At 48.0% G+C, this 17,037-nt stretch overlaps 1 protein-coding gene across 4 annotated transcripts; it reads left to right on the top strand.

Moving 5' to 3' along the window:
- The first annotated feature begins 1,055 nt into the window (after positions 1–1,055).
- On the top strand, positions 1,056–15,823 carry atcaya (ATCAY kinesin light chain interacting caytaxin a). 4 transcript variants are annotated; one of them, XM_088907515.1, is made up of 13 exons: positions 1,056–1,726; positions 3,829–3,948; positions 7,951–8,009; positions 8,866–9,105; positions 9,566–9,745; positions 10,394–10,496; positions 11,340–11,471; positions 11,999–12,085; positions 12,591–12,689; positions 13,056–13,091; positions 13,566–13,634; positions 13,713–13,789; positions 14,358–15,823. In XM_088907515.1, exons 2-12 carry the CDS (start codon positions 3,872–3,874, stop codon positions 13,747–13,749), a joined length of 1,119 nt encoding a protein of 372 aa, XP_088763641.1. In that variant the 5' UTR covers positions 1,056–1,726; positions 3,829–3,871; the 3' UTR covers positions 13,750–13,789; positions 14,358–15,823. The 4 variants fall into 4 exon arrangements, with proteins under 4 accessions (XP_088763641.1, XP_088763642.1, XP_088763644.1 ...); XM_088907516.1 differs by having other exon boundaries at positions 1,157–1,726; positions 13,713–13,778; positions 14,358–14,400; XM_088907518.1 differs by lacking the exons at positions 1,056–1,726; positions 3,829–3,948 and adding an exon at positions 6,811–6,902 and having other exon boundaries at positions 13,713–13,778.
- Positions 15,824–17,037: the final 1,214 nt, after the last annotated feature.

Below are 17,037 nucleotides of genomic sequence, written 5' to 3'. Positions count from 1 at the left end.
CTTCGTGTGAGACATAAAACCGAGGTCCTGACTCTCAGTGGTCATTAAAAATCCCAGGGCGTTTCTCAAAAAGAGTAGGGGTGTAACCCGGGCGTCCTGGCCAAATGTCCCATTGGCCCTTACCTATCATGGCCTCCTAATAACCCCCATCTCTGAACTGGCTTCATCACTCTGCTCTCCTCCCCACTGAGAGCTGGTGTGTGGGGAGCGTTCTGGTGCACTATGGCTGCTGTCACATCTTCCAGGTGGGGCTGCACACTGGTGGTGGTGGAGGGGATCCCCATTACCTGTAAAGCATAATGTGGGGTGTCCAGAAAAGCACTATATAAATGTAAGCAATTATTATTATTATTGTTGTTGTTGTTATTGCTGCACCGCAGGTCATACCAAGTGGATGGAGAGCACAGAACCACATTAGTTTTACCCCAAGGCCCTCATTTTGGTGGGGCGAAAACCAGCGTTACAAATCCCACTCTTTCAATCCACCAACGGGGTGGGCAGGCGGGCACAGAGGAGGCCACCCACTCTGGGACTCGCTGCCACGATCCACGCATTCTGGGGCAGCAGAGCAACAACGCCACAGTGCCCCCCTCATTTACCCTGGTAATCACGCTCTTACACGCTGCAGTTGTGTTCAATCACTCCTGTTACAGGCTTGTCAGGTATGCTGCAGACTGCCCGTTTACTTATTTCCCCTTTCCTTGAAATGCTTCATCCTTTTTGCTGTGCCGAGAACACAAAAATAATAATTAATAAGGGCTGTGACTGGAAGCACGGAAGAAATTAACGAACAGGACGGAGCGGTATAAAGCAGAACACTCCCTTTCCAGGTTTCTACAGCTCCCGGAGACCGGATTCGTGCAGGCTGTGTGATTGACCCAGTCCAGATAGCAGGTAAGTGCGGCACAGCTTGGAGAACAGGGAATGGTTCCTGCTGCTGACTGACACCGTACTGAGCACCGTGGGGGGGGGGGGTTGGTAGGAGGAGATTGTGAGGGAGATGTTGGGGGGGGGCGGTGCAGTGAGGTAAAGACAGACAGGCGGATAGCGATAGAGAGAAATTAAAGAGGATGCTGTTGCCAGGGAACAGAAGTGCTGGAGGTCCGTTCTAAAACCGCCTTAGATGGATAAAAACCCACAAGGAATTTTATATGTAGGGATTAATTAATACACAAAGACCACCATTGATCACCTTGCAAAAACAGTACTGGAATATATACTGTATATAAAGAGAGAGAAGAAGGGGCAGCTGAGACCTCGTTACCAAATGAGAGAAAGGAGGGCTACGAGAAATAATGATTGAAGAGAGTGGCTGAAGACAAGGGACTGAGCAGGCATTTTGGGTGTAGCTGCGGCGAGGAATTGATTTTTACGGGGAGCAGGACAGCAAGGCTGTCATTTTAAAAGAGCCCCCCGCCGCCTTGCGAGAGAGGGCTCCGTGTCTCTGTCTTTCTTGCGCTCCCACCCACACGACAGGGGGGCTCGGGTCCTGCTGTATCTGTCTGCAGAAGCGATCAGCCGCCGTCTCGCCCTGCGCCTGCCCCGCACTCCAGCGCGGACCGCGGCACCTGGACAGCGGCGGCATGCACCGCCTCTGGCTCCGGGCACCAGCAGCTGCCTCTGGCCCACACTGAGACCGGAACAGAGGACAGGGGGTGGGGAGAAAAGGCTCTAGAGAGGAAAACCAGGCAATAACGCAGCAGGAGACGGGCATCCTTCCCCAGATGTGAGTATTTAATGCTTTTTTTAATGACTGGTGCGAGCGGAGAGTGCCATTGAGTACCGAAAAATAAACATGGAGAAGCTTTTGTGTCTCGCCCCTCTCACACAGCTGTAGGATTACAGTGTTGGTTGGTGGGTGACCGCGACATACATATTCTCCGTTGTGTAACACATCTGGAACACACGCCTCCTCACGGCAGATCGCACACCATCTGCTGCTCTTCTTCCGAGACGGCCGGTGGGCTTTTTCTTCCATATAACGCCACAGGAGAATACACATGCGGAATAGCAGCACTGGAATGGCGCACGGTCCTTTCATTCCGTATTTTCCGAACACAGTGGGCTGTACCTGGAGGGCATTGTGTACACGGGGCTGCTCTGTGATGGTTTGTATTCCGCATGCACTGTCGCGCTTAAAACAACCACTCTGCCACAGTCTAAGGGAGCTTGCTTAAATGTGTTTTACCACGGACTGAAATTCTTTGCCTTTTCTCTGATTTCCGATTCCAAACCAAGGGACCCCACAGCTTCTGGTTCTCCATAGAGCCATGCCCCAAGTTGCTTCTTTGAAACCTTTCCACGGTTTCAGCTACTCGAAAGTCATTTTAAGTTACAACGGTTTTGACATGTAACACAGTTATAAGGAAAACATCAACACATACAAGAGACAGAAACACATTGATTAGACGTTTCAAATAGACGCTGATGAACCGAAACCCAGTCAGGGTAGCTGTGCCAACAGAGATGGCTACTGTGACACATGTGTGCCCTTGACACAGGTGTCCGTTCTGCCAAAGCGTTCTGTAGTCAGTGCTGCTCAGCACAGCCACATCGCAGAGCAGCACTGTGCAGGGCACAACGTACGGATTATTTACAGATCATGGCTACAAGTGAGTAACACCTGATTTTGTTACCGTTTTGCGTGGGAGCGAAGTGCGACATGAGTCTACAGTCCCAAACGGCCAAAAAAGCAGCAATAAAAATGAATTAGACAAAATGAACACTGACTTACTTGCTCACCATTGCATTTACTCTCACTGCGCTATGAAAACCATTACAATCTGTTGGTCTTTTTCTTCCTAAGATAATGTAGATCAAAGCCTCGCTAATTTAGGACAGATGTTGTATTATGGTGCTGGCTAACATCAGGCAATGCACCTGCACCAAATGTGGGAGTTTCCCTTGAGAACCCTGCTACCGAATGCACTGTTCTCTTGACCCAGTGACACTCAACCACACCATTTCTGCATGCCTGTCATCAAGTCAACCTCTGTGTCTTGTACTAGATTGCTGTCTGTCAAGCTCTGGCTTGTTTTTTGGCTAGTTCCCATGGGCGTGCACTGTTCTGAAGAGAAAGCGAGGCGTTTGTCGATGAAAGAAACTGAGCATGGCCATAACCACAGCCATAAGCCACGTGTTACAAAAGGATGCAGTCTTTACACTTGCTGCTGTTAAAGGACTAAGCACACACCACACTCCGTCAGACTCTGCCCACGGGATGTGTGTGTGTGGGCTCTGTACAGAGGAATCCACATTAACTCATGCCTGGGTGCATATGCTCAAGTACTCTTTGTGGAAATTAAGCCCGCTCACGCAAAAAATAGACATGCACCACTTCTCCAAACAAACTATACGTGCAGACTTTCCATAAATACTGCAATAGCACAAACAGTACACCCAAACTCCTACAACATCATACCATGGGCACCAGAAGAGGTCACCTGACCACTGGAAACTGGGGTACCCTCCGTTTACATGAGGGGCGAAGGCCTGAAAATGTCAAAAAAAAAAGTGGCAGATCAGAAACGTATTAGGAGGATAATGAACGGGATCTTTTCTGGGCTCAGGAAATTTACTTCTGGACCAGGGAGGGAAATTCCTGCGATGCGATTGACTTGTCTGGGGCGGGGGTCAAGGGGATATTGGGTCACACGCACGTCACATGGCACCCAGGAGAACAATCCCGTTTTCACGTCTTGAGTGCGCTGCAATGTAAGGGTTTGGTTTTCTCTTTCCTGCTCTGTTTGCCCTTCCCATTCCGAATCCCCTGCGCAGCACGCCAGTCCGCATTCTCTCCAGTCTGGGTCATTCCTGTGTTTCTTGCAGCTGCGGCACCTGCCCCACGCCAGCCCCTTACAGCCCCAGAGCAATGGGCACCACGGAGGCCACCCTGCGGATGGAGCACATGGAGGTGAAGGACGAGTGGCAGGACGAGGACTTCCCCAGGTAGGACAAGCAAGGACATGAATGAAAGAGCTGATTCCCGAAGGCCAGGTTGTCCAGTTCTCTTTAAACCACCAACAGCACTTAAACCAGTGCAACTTAACAGATCAGCAACTTTGGCCAGACATATATTATTTCGTTGGCTGACTGACCTAATATCTGCCCAATATGGACTTTTATATATAAGAAGAACTTAAGAAAGAGGGGGAGGCCATTTGGCCCATCTAGACAATGAGTTAATTATCAGCCATATGATCCAAAGAGCCTATCCAGCAGTTTCTTGAAAAATGCCAGTGTTTTAGTGGTATTGTGTGGTAGAAGTTTCATTTTACCACTACCCTTTGTATAAAGAGGTGCCTCCTGTTCATTGACTTTGTCGAAGTCTTAGAGGGTTGTGAAGGTCATGTCAGTAGCCCAGTCAGGTCTCAAACCTGGTCCTGCAAGGACACTGTGTCTTCTAGTTTTTGTTCTATCTGACTTCTTAATCACAGGCTATTTGAAACCCTGCACCAATTTCTGAGTTTCAAAACTGGCCTCATTGAGTTGTGTTGCCTGTAATTGGAGCTCTGCAGAATGAAAACAAACTCATCAATTGACCAACTAGCAAGAGCTGTTTAATAAGAAATAATGTCATGCCTGGTCAGGATAAGATGTATAAAGGTTATAAGATAGCAGATAAAGGTTTATTACATGCTGAAAGGAAAAGAAACATGATGTTTTTTTTAGATGTGGTAATTGAAAAAGGCTCGACAGCTTGCATTTAGACGCAGCTTCCTGTCAAACTTTATGTATAAAGTTCAGTCTTTCCAGTACCCTTGAGGCTTCTAAATATTTGACAGTCAAGGCTGACCAAAGAAACAAGTTAAATAAAAGTTTAACAAGCCAGTCATTTAAGTCATCGTTCAATTAGCACTCGAGACTGAGAGCTCAGCAGACCCCTGCTCCTCCAGGATCAGAGCTGGGAAATACTGCCAAGCTGCCTGTAATTGTGACAGAGCGTAGGATGGGATTAGTGATCCAGGGCTCTCTCCAAGCCCTCACAGGCATGCGGGACTCTCAGTGAGGGATAAACCTCTCCTCCAATTAGAGCTGAGCCTGAGGTGAGGGATGCTGTTCTTCGGGTACTACAGTACAGTGCTGCCTGGCACATGCTCAGAGATGAGTGTCACAAAGGTGGGCAGGCTGGAGGAGTCTATATGTCCTCACCCTCCCCTGTGTGCGCTTACATGGTTACATGGTTTGAGAGCCAAGCCTAATAAAACACACACCTGGCTATTCCAAATCGAAAACCAAAAATAATTATTGACTCTAAATTTAAAAAGAGTTTTTAGGACTGCAGGGCACTGTATTTTTTTTACATAAAAGACCGTATCAGCTCTGCCGAGCGAGTTGGTTTTGGCCAGGGATGTGAACAAAAAAAAATGGCTGTAGATTTTGTTTTTTTGGCAGCACTTAGTGAGTGCCCCTACTGAATCTTGTCTGCCACACACCCGAGCGCACATGCACACATGCAGAAACACACAAACGCAAGACAAGGCAAGCGAGCTCTGAAAATTAGCTGCTAGCAACCCAATGGGCTACCAGGCGAAACTATCCTCCTGTCACTCGTACCCTTTGTAATGCGCTTTTAGGAGAGGGGGTGAAGTCTAAACCGCCGCAGAGCTGGCATAATGGTATTGCCATGACAACAGAAGGGGAGGAGAGTCCAAGAGAGAGACAGAGGGAGGAAGGGACAGGGAAGCAGCTGTGAAAATTATTTTCCAACCTCTTCCAGTAAATCCACTCCAGTGAATTCACCAATGTCCACTTCAGGAAGGCGCGAGAAAAAAAAACCCATAATGCACACAGCACCACCAGGCCAAATTAGAACCATGCACAAATATTCAGTCACCGCATTTATCACAGTATATGAAAAAAATCATCTGTCAAGCAAATGGAGAGTTAGAAATTTTGGTTGGTTGGTTGATTTGGTGAAGTTTGCTATGATTGCAAAACCCAACCAGACATTCTTTGGACAGACACTTTCCATAAATTAATACATGAGACACAACATAAAAATTGGCTTCATTTTCTCTTTAGCCTTACTTTACATTATCATCATTAGTTCATTGCAAAGGTACCTGGAACCTTGATCCAGAACTATGGATTGTCCATGCAGGTTAATGGACTGGTGGAACCCAGCTCCTGTAAGCTGATGGAGATGTTTCTGATCAGCTTATCCTGCAGCATGTTCTGAGAGTTCAAATCCATGTCAACCTAAATTCGTACATGCGAGACCCAGTGGTTTTCTGTGTGAAAAACAGAAATGCAATAAAGAATCAAGAGTGGGAAATTCTCTGCCACGCAGAATCCCTGATACAACAAACACCCAATCTTTCTGTCTCACATGGAAAGCAGCCGAGCTGCTCCACACTGTTTCTGCACAGCCGATCGCAGAAGATAGTTCTTATTTTGTTTAATGTGAATTTCATATCGAGGTTAATTTCCGTCATGTAACGCAGGCCAGGAGCAAAGCAGACGCCGATGCGTTTCAACAATCCTTATATAATTGAGCACCTCTGAGGAGCAGGCAGCTCCTCCTGCGAGATGCTTCAGTCCCTGAAACAGAACGAGGAGGCAGAGAGACTGTGCGATGGGGGGAGAGGAGGGGGGGGAGAGACAATGCCGCCTCTCATTCAAGCACGAAAGGGAGCAGGTGCCACCCAAGCCTTAAATGGTAAAACCCGACGTCATGTGACGTCGAGGGCTGTCAACAACACAGCATCATCTCCAGGAAAATGGAGGCAGGACAGGCTTAGGCAGGGGGGGAAAAAGGAGCAGCAGCTTCACTGCAAGTCCTGTGGTGTGCACAGCGCGCGTGTGCTCCTGTGTTGTGCTTCGGTGTGCAGAGCAGAGCATTTAAAACAGGAGACTGCAGGAGAAAAGGAGGAAGCCTGAGACCTCCGTACCACCAATAGGTAAGAGAAAGAGATGGCTGCACTGGTTTGATTTCTTTCAGAGGCTGAAAGAAATCAAGAGGCTTTTACGGCCTCTGCACGGGGGTGATGGATTGGGGGGGGGGGCCTGCCTGCAGGGCATTTTCCTTTCTTAACGCAGTAGGGAAAAAAATAAGGTCTGTGTGGAGCACTGCAGCGGAGCTGTGTGTTATGAAGCAGCAGGCTGCCCAGAGGGATACCCAGCCTGCGTATGACTGCACTGCACAGTGTGCAGACACAGCTGTCGATGGGGTTTGGAAACGCCAGGGCTTCCCGTCATCCTGTCTCGGGGGCTCAGGCTTGAGTGACAGATGTGTGGTATCTATCCCTCTTCTTTTCTGCTCCAGCCGTGCCCCCCCCCCCCTCCCCCCCTTCCGTCTCCACCGTCTTCCACAAAGTCAGGGGATGCTATTTTGGCAGAAGAGAACAGAGAGGAGGCTTTGGGAATCACAGCCTGCTCGCCACAGGAATGGCGAGGGCAGGGAAGTGTCAGTCAGGCCTCCCCTGGAATTCTGGAAGCTGTACAGAACAGGGTTCTGATGCAAAAACATTTTGCTTGTTTTTCATTCCCTCCTGTACCAACGCAACAAGCAGACAAGACTTCAGCTGAGCATGATCTGTAGTTATATTCTAAAGAGCTGGGATATGCACTGTTCAAGTCTGTCGATCTCAGAGTTTCGGGAACCTCTGTGTCACACTATCTGAACATTGAAACTAGATCTTGTTGTGCGAATGCAAGCTTTTTGTTTTTGCAGATGGCAGAAGTACCGCCACACTGCAAGCTGTCCAGTCAGTGTTTTGAATGAGTACTTACACAATCGCTCAGCACTGAGCCAGCCCACTTTCTGATCTGCACTGCCTCAAAGAGGGCTGCCACAAGTCAGGATGCAGCAAGTGTTTCTTTGGATAGGGTTTTTTTTTCCTTTACTGTTTACTGCTGGGCTTGGTTCTGGTTGCTGTGGAGAGCATCTGGTCCTGTCTGTGCGGCTGTGGGGGGGTGCAGTGATGATGTTGTCCTCCTCTGTTGCAGGCCCCTCCCCGAAGACGGAGACATGGAGTCCTCCTGCAGCCTCACGGACAACAGGAACTGTGAGTGCCGCCGTGTCCCAGCCTAGGCACCACATCCAGTGTTACATCCAGATAACCAGCTCGTCAGAACCGCTGTAAAATCATGTGTCTGAGCAGATTCAAGCCAAATCTGGTCTATGTGGGTTTTTTTTAAATTTTGAATTAGAGATACCACTGAGAACTTTAAGATGTTCTGTTTCTCACTTATAATCTTCTCTTACTAAACAGTGCTATGTAAGCCTCCTTTTCCAACACAGATTTGGAGTATTTTCTATTTATATGACACCGTAAAGCAATTAAACGTGGTATTCACCAGTAATTTAAAATAATAATTAATAATTCCTTACACTTATACAGCGCTTTTCTGGACACCCCATTCAAAGCACTTTACAGGGAATGGGGGCTCCCCTCCACTACCACTAGTGTGCAGCCCCACCTGGATTATGTGCCAGTACTCTGTCCACACATCAGTGGGAAGGAGAGCAGAGTGATGAAGCCAAGTCATAGATGGGGATTATTAGGAGGCCATGACTGGTAAAGACCAGGGGGAAATTTTCGAGACACCGCTGAGAGTCAGGACCTCAGTTTTTTGTCTCATCCAAAGGACAAGTCCTTTTTTTTACAGTATTGTGTCCCTGTCAATATACTGGGGCATTAGGACCCACACACACCGCAGGGTGAGCACTCCCTGCTGGCCCCACTAACACCTCTTCCAGCAGCAACCTTAGTTTTTCCCAGGAGGTCTCCCATCCAGGTACTGACCAGGCTCACACCTGCTGAGCTTCAGTGGGGCTGCCAGTTGTGAGCTGCAAAGTTATATAGCGTTACTATTACTATTAATCACCATTTTACTCTTCTCTCTGGGTTCTCGGCACAGCTCCTCCCAACTCCCTGAACGTGGGTGGGGGTGGAGGGGGGAGTTCGGCTCATCGGAAGCGGAGAACCTTGGTGGCCCCCGAGATGAACCTGTCCCTTGACCAGAGCGAGGGCTCTCTGCTCTCCGACGACTTCCTGGACACCCCCGACGACCTGGACATCAACGTGGATGACATAGAGACACCCGACGAGACCGACTCCCTGGAGTTCATCACCAACGGCAACGAGCTGGAGTGGGAAGGTCAGCATGGGTCAGAGGTCAAGGGTCACTGGGATGCGGGGGTTCTGTGGTACAGAAAGTCTAGGTGTCTTTCTGTAGGCTGGAATTGAGAAGAGAAAAAGCTCTTTCTGACCTTGTTTGTCAGCTGGTATTGGGGATTAAAAAAAAACAGTAAGAAAATTCAATATGACATTAAAATTGTCAGTTTAGTACTGTGTGATGACATACTGGTCCTAAAGTAGTAGCCAGTTATCTGCTATCTGTTACACAAAGGCTACAGGAGCTCCTTTATAATATATATATATATCATTTGGTTACCAACTTATCAGACTGTTAATGGCTTATGAGAAATCCTCACAAATGATTTAAAGGTCTTGTTTGTGACTGTCCTGAAGTCTGCAGTGTAAGCCATGTATTCATTAAATGTTAGTGTAACGACCATTAAAAGGTTCATAAGAACACAGTTTCCATGGTGTTTCAGATGACACTCCGGTCGCCTCTGCCAAGGCTCCGCCCAGTGAGGGGGCGGGGCTGTCCGGAGAGGAAGGGGAGGGGCCAGCGTCTAATGGGCGGCTGTGGAGGACAGTGATCATCGGGGAGCAGGAGCACCGTATCGACATGCAAGTCATCAGGCCCTACCTACGCGTCATCACCCACGGGGGTGAGTGCGTTCACCATATCGGCCGCTCAAGCTCGCCCCTCACAGTGCACGGCACTGACAAGTTCTCTTATCATTATTTATTTACAAAATAGCTGAAAGACCTATCATGACCCCAACGGAGGGGCCATTTAAACTCTGACAGTTGTTGCCGGACAGAGAAAGTCAGAAAGGAGCACATTTAATCATCTTATTGCACATTAAACCTAAAACACAGTTATGACCTTGTTCAGCCTGCAGTGCACATTGGCTCCACTCCACTGAGTGCTTCTGTGTCCCAGTACAAAAGAACTATGACAAGAGGTTGCAAACCATGAAACCTTATCCACAAGAAACAAACTCGACCTATCCATTATTCATAGTTCATTTTGCACATGCATGGATTTTTATATTATACATTATTTCATCTTTGTTTTTGCAATACACTCGACACAGTCTTCACAGTGCCTTCCATGTGTGTGCTCTGTGACAGTTTCTATAAAACGATCAATGCATTGACTGACACTGAATTACTGGACACAACAGTGTAGTTATACCTATACCTGCAAGTCTCTGGGACGCGCTCGAAGGCAATCTGAAATTCCCCGTCGTCTCTGGCAATTTGCTGAGCTTCCCGGCGTTCCCGTGAGATTCCGCCCTCTCTCCCCGCAGGTTACTACGGAGAAGGCCTGAATGCCATCATCGTGTTTGCAGCCTGCTACCTCCCAGACAGCAACTGCGCCGATTACCACTACATCATGGAGAACCTCTTCCTGTAAGCGTCCCACTGCAGGATAGAGTCTGCGCTTTACTCACCTAGGCGGTACCTGCGTCAGAAGAGATGCTGAAGCATGGCAGCAGCCATGGAACACTCTGAATAGCGCTTTGTATGGATTCCACCCTCTCCATCCTTTTACTGTAAAACAGAGCCCTGGGCAGTGAGAGATGCCTTCAAGCGCAACAGCATTTCTTTTTAATTCTCCACTTGAGAGCAGTATAGGTTTCTGATCAGAACATTCAGTTTGCTTGACTGGATAACGGTTTCTTCACCCATGTCTTAAAAAGCAGGATCCAATGTTTTTTTTAAGGAATGGCATCTGACAGTTGTTCTTTATGTCAAGCTGTATGAAGAACTCTTCGTACTAGATCTTTACATCAAGGTGCTCAGGCTCTTGCAATACGTCGTCTCCATACAAACGCATTCAGTGTCTTTCAGCAGCTAGGTCTCTTCCTGTAGCTCTGCCAGGGTCAGCGGCTGGTTAGAACCCGTGGTAGATCTTTCCCGGAAAGGTTCTGTCCAGTACCAAAAGTATCCAAGTCCAAAAACGTAAAAGCGAAGCCGTAGTCAAGGGATATAGCTGGGGTTTCGAGAGCCAAAAGTCGATTAGGTTAAAGTGTCTTTCCAAAAAGGCAGGACGCAGGTTGAGTTTGAGATAGGGAACCTTAATAGTGAGCGGAGACTGATTGGAGTGAGAGGGTATAAAAAGGGAAGATCGTGTGGAATGATAATTGATTAATTAGTGCGAGGATGTCTATGGTGAGAGGTGCTCGCGTGCGGTTCGTGACAGCTGGGGGCTGAGAGCCACTCTCTCTTTTTTCCCTGTGGCCCCAACAACAGGTACGTGATCAGCAGCCTGGAGCTCTTGGTGGCGGAGGATTACATGATCATCTACCTGAACGGAGCCACCCCTCGGAGGAGGATGCCTGGAATTGTCTGGCTCAAGAAGTGCTACCAGATGATCGACAGAAGGTGAGGGCTTTCACGGGGATCTGTGTGCGCAACGGGAGGGGTGATAGAATGAACGACGTTTCCTTATGGGGTCCCATCATCGAGCACATCGGACACCCGTTGTCACCAGCGCAAAGATGGCTACACAGAACAGTCGTGCACGGGGGTGGTGCGTTCTGGGCTTTCTCTGTTCATGAATGTCATTTCCCTGCTGCATGCATGTTTGTTTGGATTAGAATCAAAAACAGTGTTGCGATTTAAGAACCACCTCTTTCCCATGCATCTCGGTCTCGGCACTTACCCACACTCGAGATTTCTCTCCCGCTGTAGTTCAGATCAGGCCACTTTTCTTGGAAGCTTCCCGGGTGCCCCACACAGGGGATATCGAACGTCACTAGGGATATAAAAACCCATCTGCGGCAGGTTCATTTTGAGCAATTGCCCAGAAGTAGTATTTGTTTCTTCCAGTGTTGAGTCTTTGCAGGTGAAATGCAGGGCCGGTCGGTTCTGAGTTTCATTTGTGTGTGTCTGTGTCTGCAACTCCGAAGGCTGAGGAAGAACCTGAAGTCTCTGATCATCGCTCACCCTTCCTGGTTCATCCGCACTGTGCTGGCCATCTCCAGGCCCTTCATCAGGTGAGGGGGTGCCCTGGGTTCGACTGGGAGGGGGGATACGGGCTGCAGGACTCCAGAGAGCATGCCATTCTCCAGGCAGCGCCTAATCGTTTGTTTTCACGTCTTCGTGGCCTCATATCTAATTAAGATGACTCATTCACATAAATGAGTGAATAAATGCACGCACATCATCATCGTTAGACACATTAATCCCAGTCTAATTTTAAGTTAGGAGGTGATTCACTGTTGAAAACTAGACCACAGAATTTACAGCATCCAAATTAGACATTTGGAATCATGCCTGCAGTATAGAAGTCTTGCTGTATTTAATACACAATGCAAATCTTGTTCACTAGAAAGCTCACAAAAGTCTTCACAAGGTGCACTTAGGGCAGTGTGTGTTAGTACTGCAAGATGGAACTGGGTCGTGTTTGAAAACAAATACTTACCTTTGCGAACTTAGTTTGCTGTTGGTGTCTGAGAGCCGGCGGCCCGCGTCACAGCAGTGTCCCCGTGTCTCGTGCAGCGTGAAGTTCATGAACAAGATCCGCTACGTGCACAGCCTGGAGGAGCTCGAGCAGATCATTCCAATGGAGCACGTGCAGATCCCGGAGTGCCTGCTGCAGTAAGTGCGCGCTGCCGCCAGAGGGCAGCACTCAAGCACGTCACACTCGCAGCGGCGCTCAGCCAGCAGGCGTGCAGGGCTGTCGGAGCGAGAGGAAGCCAATGGGTCCATTTAGCTTGTTCGGTGTTCCAGCTGGGGTGTATAGAAAGGGTTTGGTACAATAACTGCATTTAGTATGAAATGAAATAAAATAAAAATGCATACATTTGAAAAAAAGGAAAACATCCACTACAAGTGAAAATGTTGGACTGAGTGGTTGCAAACATGGATCACAACGTCTTGATCTCAAACAACACCTTCATATTGTAACAGCGTATTGCAATGATAACCTGGTAATGGTGGTTTTGTTTTCTATTTTAATTTCAGGTATGAAGAGGAGAGAATTAAGGTCCGGAAAGAGAGGTGAAATAGATCTTTTTTTATACTTCTGCTCCACAACCACGTACTGAACACGCAGGAAGCCACAGAAACACAGGGGGCTGTCACGGCCACGCGCACGAGGCCCACAGAGGCCAGGCAGGGTCTCAGTCCACCGCAACGCATCGAGCACGGCTACTGCTACTGTACTGCGGCTTTGCTGTCAGCAAATGGCAGAAATGGGTCAGATTTAAAGTGAGCTCCCAGGCTTGCGGTGATCCTGATAGAAGACCAGCATTTTAGTTGGCAGCATTTAGTGTAAGGTCTAATCAGGAAACAAACGAAAAGCAGATGCAGTCAATATCTAGGGAAAGACGTGGTTTTTACTTGTCTAGATTAACAACGGACATTAAACGGAGGCCTTAGCTGGCTCTCGCTGTGGTGCTTGTAGAGAAACAGCCTCTCAGACCAACGGGTTTGTTTCGGTCACTCGGTAACAGTCTCTTCCGCCCCCTGCAGGATGGAACAGGAACAGCAGCAGCGGGATCCGCCGCCGCCGCCGCCACAGCAGCAGGGAGAGAAAGAAAGGTAAAAACCGGCGCATGCTAACTCTCCAGGCAGATGCGTTTCAAGCGCGAAGAAATAACTGAATAACCGTCTTCACAGGCCGACGTCGACAGCTGAAGAGCCAGGAGGACTGTGAGAAACATCAGACGACCGTGCACCTGAGAGGTGAGAGTTGGGTAAGTCCGCTGTATTATTGTACATGTTATGAATCTTATTACCAGCAGGTGGCAGTCCTCCCACTTGTCACCCGCTGGCAGGCTCTTCCGTAAAGCAGAGACACGGGCAATTTCTCCTGTACAGCCCCACTGTTGACGTTGTGTAACCTCCACCTGCGCAGCTCTTTGAAAAACCATCTCTTAAATGCTGTTTTAGGGAAAGACACAAAAACGCTGACACGTGAGGGTGAATTTTATTGTGCGGCAGAGAAAGTGCGGGCAGTCTGTGGAGGCTGACGCCCCGGGTGTAGCTGTTAAAACACTGCTGACGACGACCCCTGCTTCTGTTCTCTTGCTGTTAGGAAAGTCTTCCATCAAAAGAGCTGTTACCTACATTGATATGTGAGAGAATATGATAAGGGTTACATGAAGCCTGGTTAGTTCATTTAGCATTTATAATACGGAGATAAAACACAACAGTACTTGTGTAGGGGAAATGCATTTACAGTTCAGATATGCAGTGATATAAGTATTGTAAAAGAGAGACATAATAAGAATAAACTGTTGTTTTTTGTCTTTTGTGTGACAGAAAGGATCCAGAAGAAGGAAGCAGGCGGAGATCGGGTGGTGCTTACAGGCTGAGTGGATGTTCGGCGCTACAAAAAAAGCAAGACGCGTCCTTTCTTTCATTTCACTTGTAAAACACGACCTGCGAGCCCCCAATTCCCACGCCCCCTCCGCGCCTGTCCGTCCCGACGCCACGCAGGACCTGTTTCGGGTGGGAGTCTCACCCGCGTTGCCATTCCAGTGACGCCAGCGGCCGCGGAGTGCCCCCGGACAGGGCTGCTGGGTCTGCCTGAAGACCAGCCCTTGCACGGATATCTTCCACTTTTCCCACTCCCGAGGCAGCAGGAAAGTCGCTGTTTTGCAAGCGCTTTGGAAAACTGACATCTCTCCCGCCTGCGTGCACGTACCTTCACACTAGCAGCCCGCATCAGTATCCTCACAAAATGCGACACAAAATGCTTCGACCTTTTTTTAAAAAAAATGCAATGCAGGTTATGGCCTGTTCAGCGCGGGGGAGGCGGGGGGGGGGGGGGGGGGACGCCTTTTTTCATTCTACTGCAGGACGTTAGTCTCCTCAGATGTGGCGATGTCGCTTTTGCAAGGCGTGGCTGAGGAGTTTCGAAGGACATGAACCTGACCCATTTCTCCAACTCTTCAAAAGACTCGACTGATTCCCGCAGACCGTAGATTAACCTGCCCGGCATGAGAAACAGGCCGCACGGTGCCCCCCAGGGCCACAGCGCCCCCTCCCGGTCAAGCACTGCCAAGACAACGTGGGTCGGCGCTGTCCTGGCTGGCGGCTCACTGGAATCAGATTTTACGCCTTGGGTTTGCACCTGAAATGTTTGACATGACAACATCTTATACACAAAGACAACCCGTCCTGATTAAATTTTCCGTGCATACGAAAAGCACCTTACTTTTAGTGGCATATAGTGTTCTTTAACGAAGAATGAAGTGGTTCGTAGTGACAGTCGTTTTTGGTGTGATATATCGATCTAGTATTTATAGTCCGCTATTATATTTATAGCTCCTATAATTCTGTAGGGGTTTTTGTAGTGTCTAATGTATGAATCAATACGATTGAGAATGACGCACTCGTATTGAAATAAATCCTGATCATTACCCTGTAGATAATGTGGCTGACGGATTCCACTTGTACAGTATGTGAGTTCTTAGTGTCTAGATGTGTTGATGGGAAATGTTGTCCCCCTAGTTTTCTGCCTTCTTATTCTGTAAATACTGATCAGAAGCAAATACTTTGACAGCCGTGGGAATAAGGCGACACCTCGCGGGAGAGTCTTGTTCATCTCACTTGTACAAATTACACATCTGGTGAGTTGCACTCTGTAAGAAATTGTCCAAACCCGTAGTTCGTGTACTTGTGTTCATGAGCATACAAGTGGACGGCAAAAAAAAAAATGAAAAAAGGATGGATTCTTTTTTGTTTTTTCTTCTTCCATAAATGATACAAGATGGGTAAATGAATGGTTTCAAACTGCTCGTGTCCTTGTATACTGCACATACACCCTATAATTTCTACCATGTGTTCCTCTTTCCTCAATATGGGCTTTAAAGAAGTCTTGTAACAAACGTTGCATGCTTAGACGGCGAGCCGTGTTTTCTGGGTCCGCGGTGATGTGTACCATATCACCGCCTTTTCTCAGAAGGTTTAAGGGAGATTACAGAGTCGCGCTTCTGTCTGATGTTCTTCACGTCTGCCTGCCTCGTCCACCGCACTGGAATCAATAACTTATTTATTCAGCGCGAAAAGAAAATGCCAACTGGCGTATGACAACACGGGTGCGCTCTCGAGAAACGATTCATTCCGATTCGATTGTGCCTCCTCTCAAACCCGAAACACAAGGACGCCTCCGAGACTGCGCAACGACATCGACACCAGGGGGGCGCTGCGTCGTTAAATCAAACGCCGTCAACATTAAAGTTAAAAGAGGAAAAAACTCCATCTCTGTGTCGGAACTGTGACTCCCGGCCCGCACAGTTGCGCCTCTCATGCCTTCAGAAATCTCGAGTCGAAAAACAAACTGTCTCACTTTTATTTCGAGATGGCTCCACGGGCTCCGGTCTTTGCACCTCACCACACGCATTCTGAAATAGGTGTGCTCTCATCCACCACACTGCCACTCCGGAAAAGGAAATAAATCTGATTTTACATCTTCGAATGTAAATCACAGGCGCCGTCTTCCAATGACCAATCTGACAGATTGCTTGACATTGCAAAGTAAACCGCGTTGATTTCTTGCATGTGTTTGAGCAACGCCTTCTAGGTTGAAAGTAATGGTGTAAATGAAAAGTAAATGAAAAGTAATTCATTGCGGTCACAACCCCCACTACAGTTTTTCTCGGAAAGAGAAGAGCGACTCTCAAGGCTTTTTAATGCAGGTCCTGGCGACCTCTGTTCGGTTTTACTTAACGAATTCCAACCTTAATAATAATAATAATAATAATAATAATAATAATAATAATAATGCACGTTTATGTGTTCTCCATTCCTGAAAAGATAAAGAATTAAAAGTGTCTTCACTCCAAAAAAATTAACCATTTTACAAAGTGATCAATTATTAGATGGGGTATTATTAAATAATGAAGACCTGAGCTGAAACAACCAGAAGTCGCGGTCACACGTGGGTCTGGACTGGGAGGCCCCCGAGTTAGAGGCTTGTGTGAGAAGCACAGGGATT

The sequence above is a fragment of the Atractosteus spatula genome, chromosome 28, assembly GCF_055471065.1.
Source record: "Atractosteus spatula isolate fAtrSpa1 chromosome 28, fAtrSpa1.hap1, whole genome shotgun sequence".
Lineage (NCBI taxonomy): Eukaryota > Metazoa > Chordata > Actinopteri > Semionotiformes > Lepisosteidae > Atractosteus > Atractosteus spatula.
Note: the sequence above shows the minus strand (reverse complement) of the source record. Positions and strands in the feature narration are given on the sequence as shown.

What these genes read in the sequence shown, in the direction of transcription:
- atcaya (XM_088907515.1), top strand. Translation starts at nt 3,872, where the DNA reads ATGGGCACCACGGAGGCCACCCTGCGGATGGAGCACATGGAGGTGAAG. An exon ending in CAACGAGCTGGAGTGGGAAG is followed by an intron (nt 9,106 to 9,565) that starts GTCAGCATGGGT and finishes ATGGTGTTTCAG; the next exon opens with ATGACACTCCGGTCGCCTCT. An exon ending in ATCTCCAGGCCCTTCATCAG is followed by an intron (nt 12,086 to 12,590) that starts GTGAGGGGGTGC and finishes TGTCTCGTGCAG; the next exon opens with CGTGAAGTTCATGAACAAGA.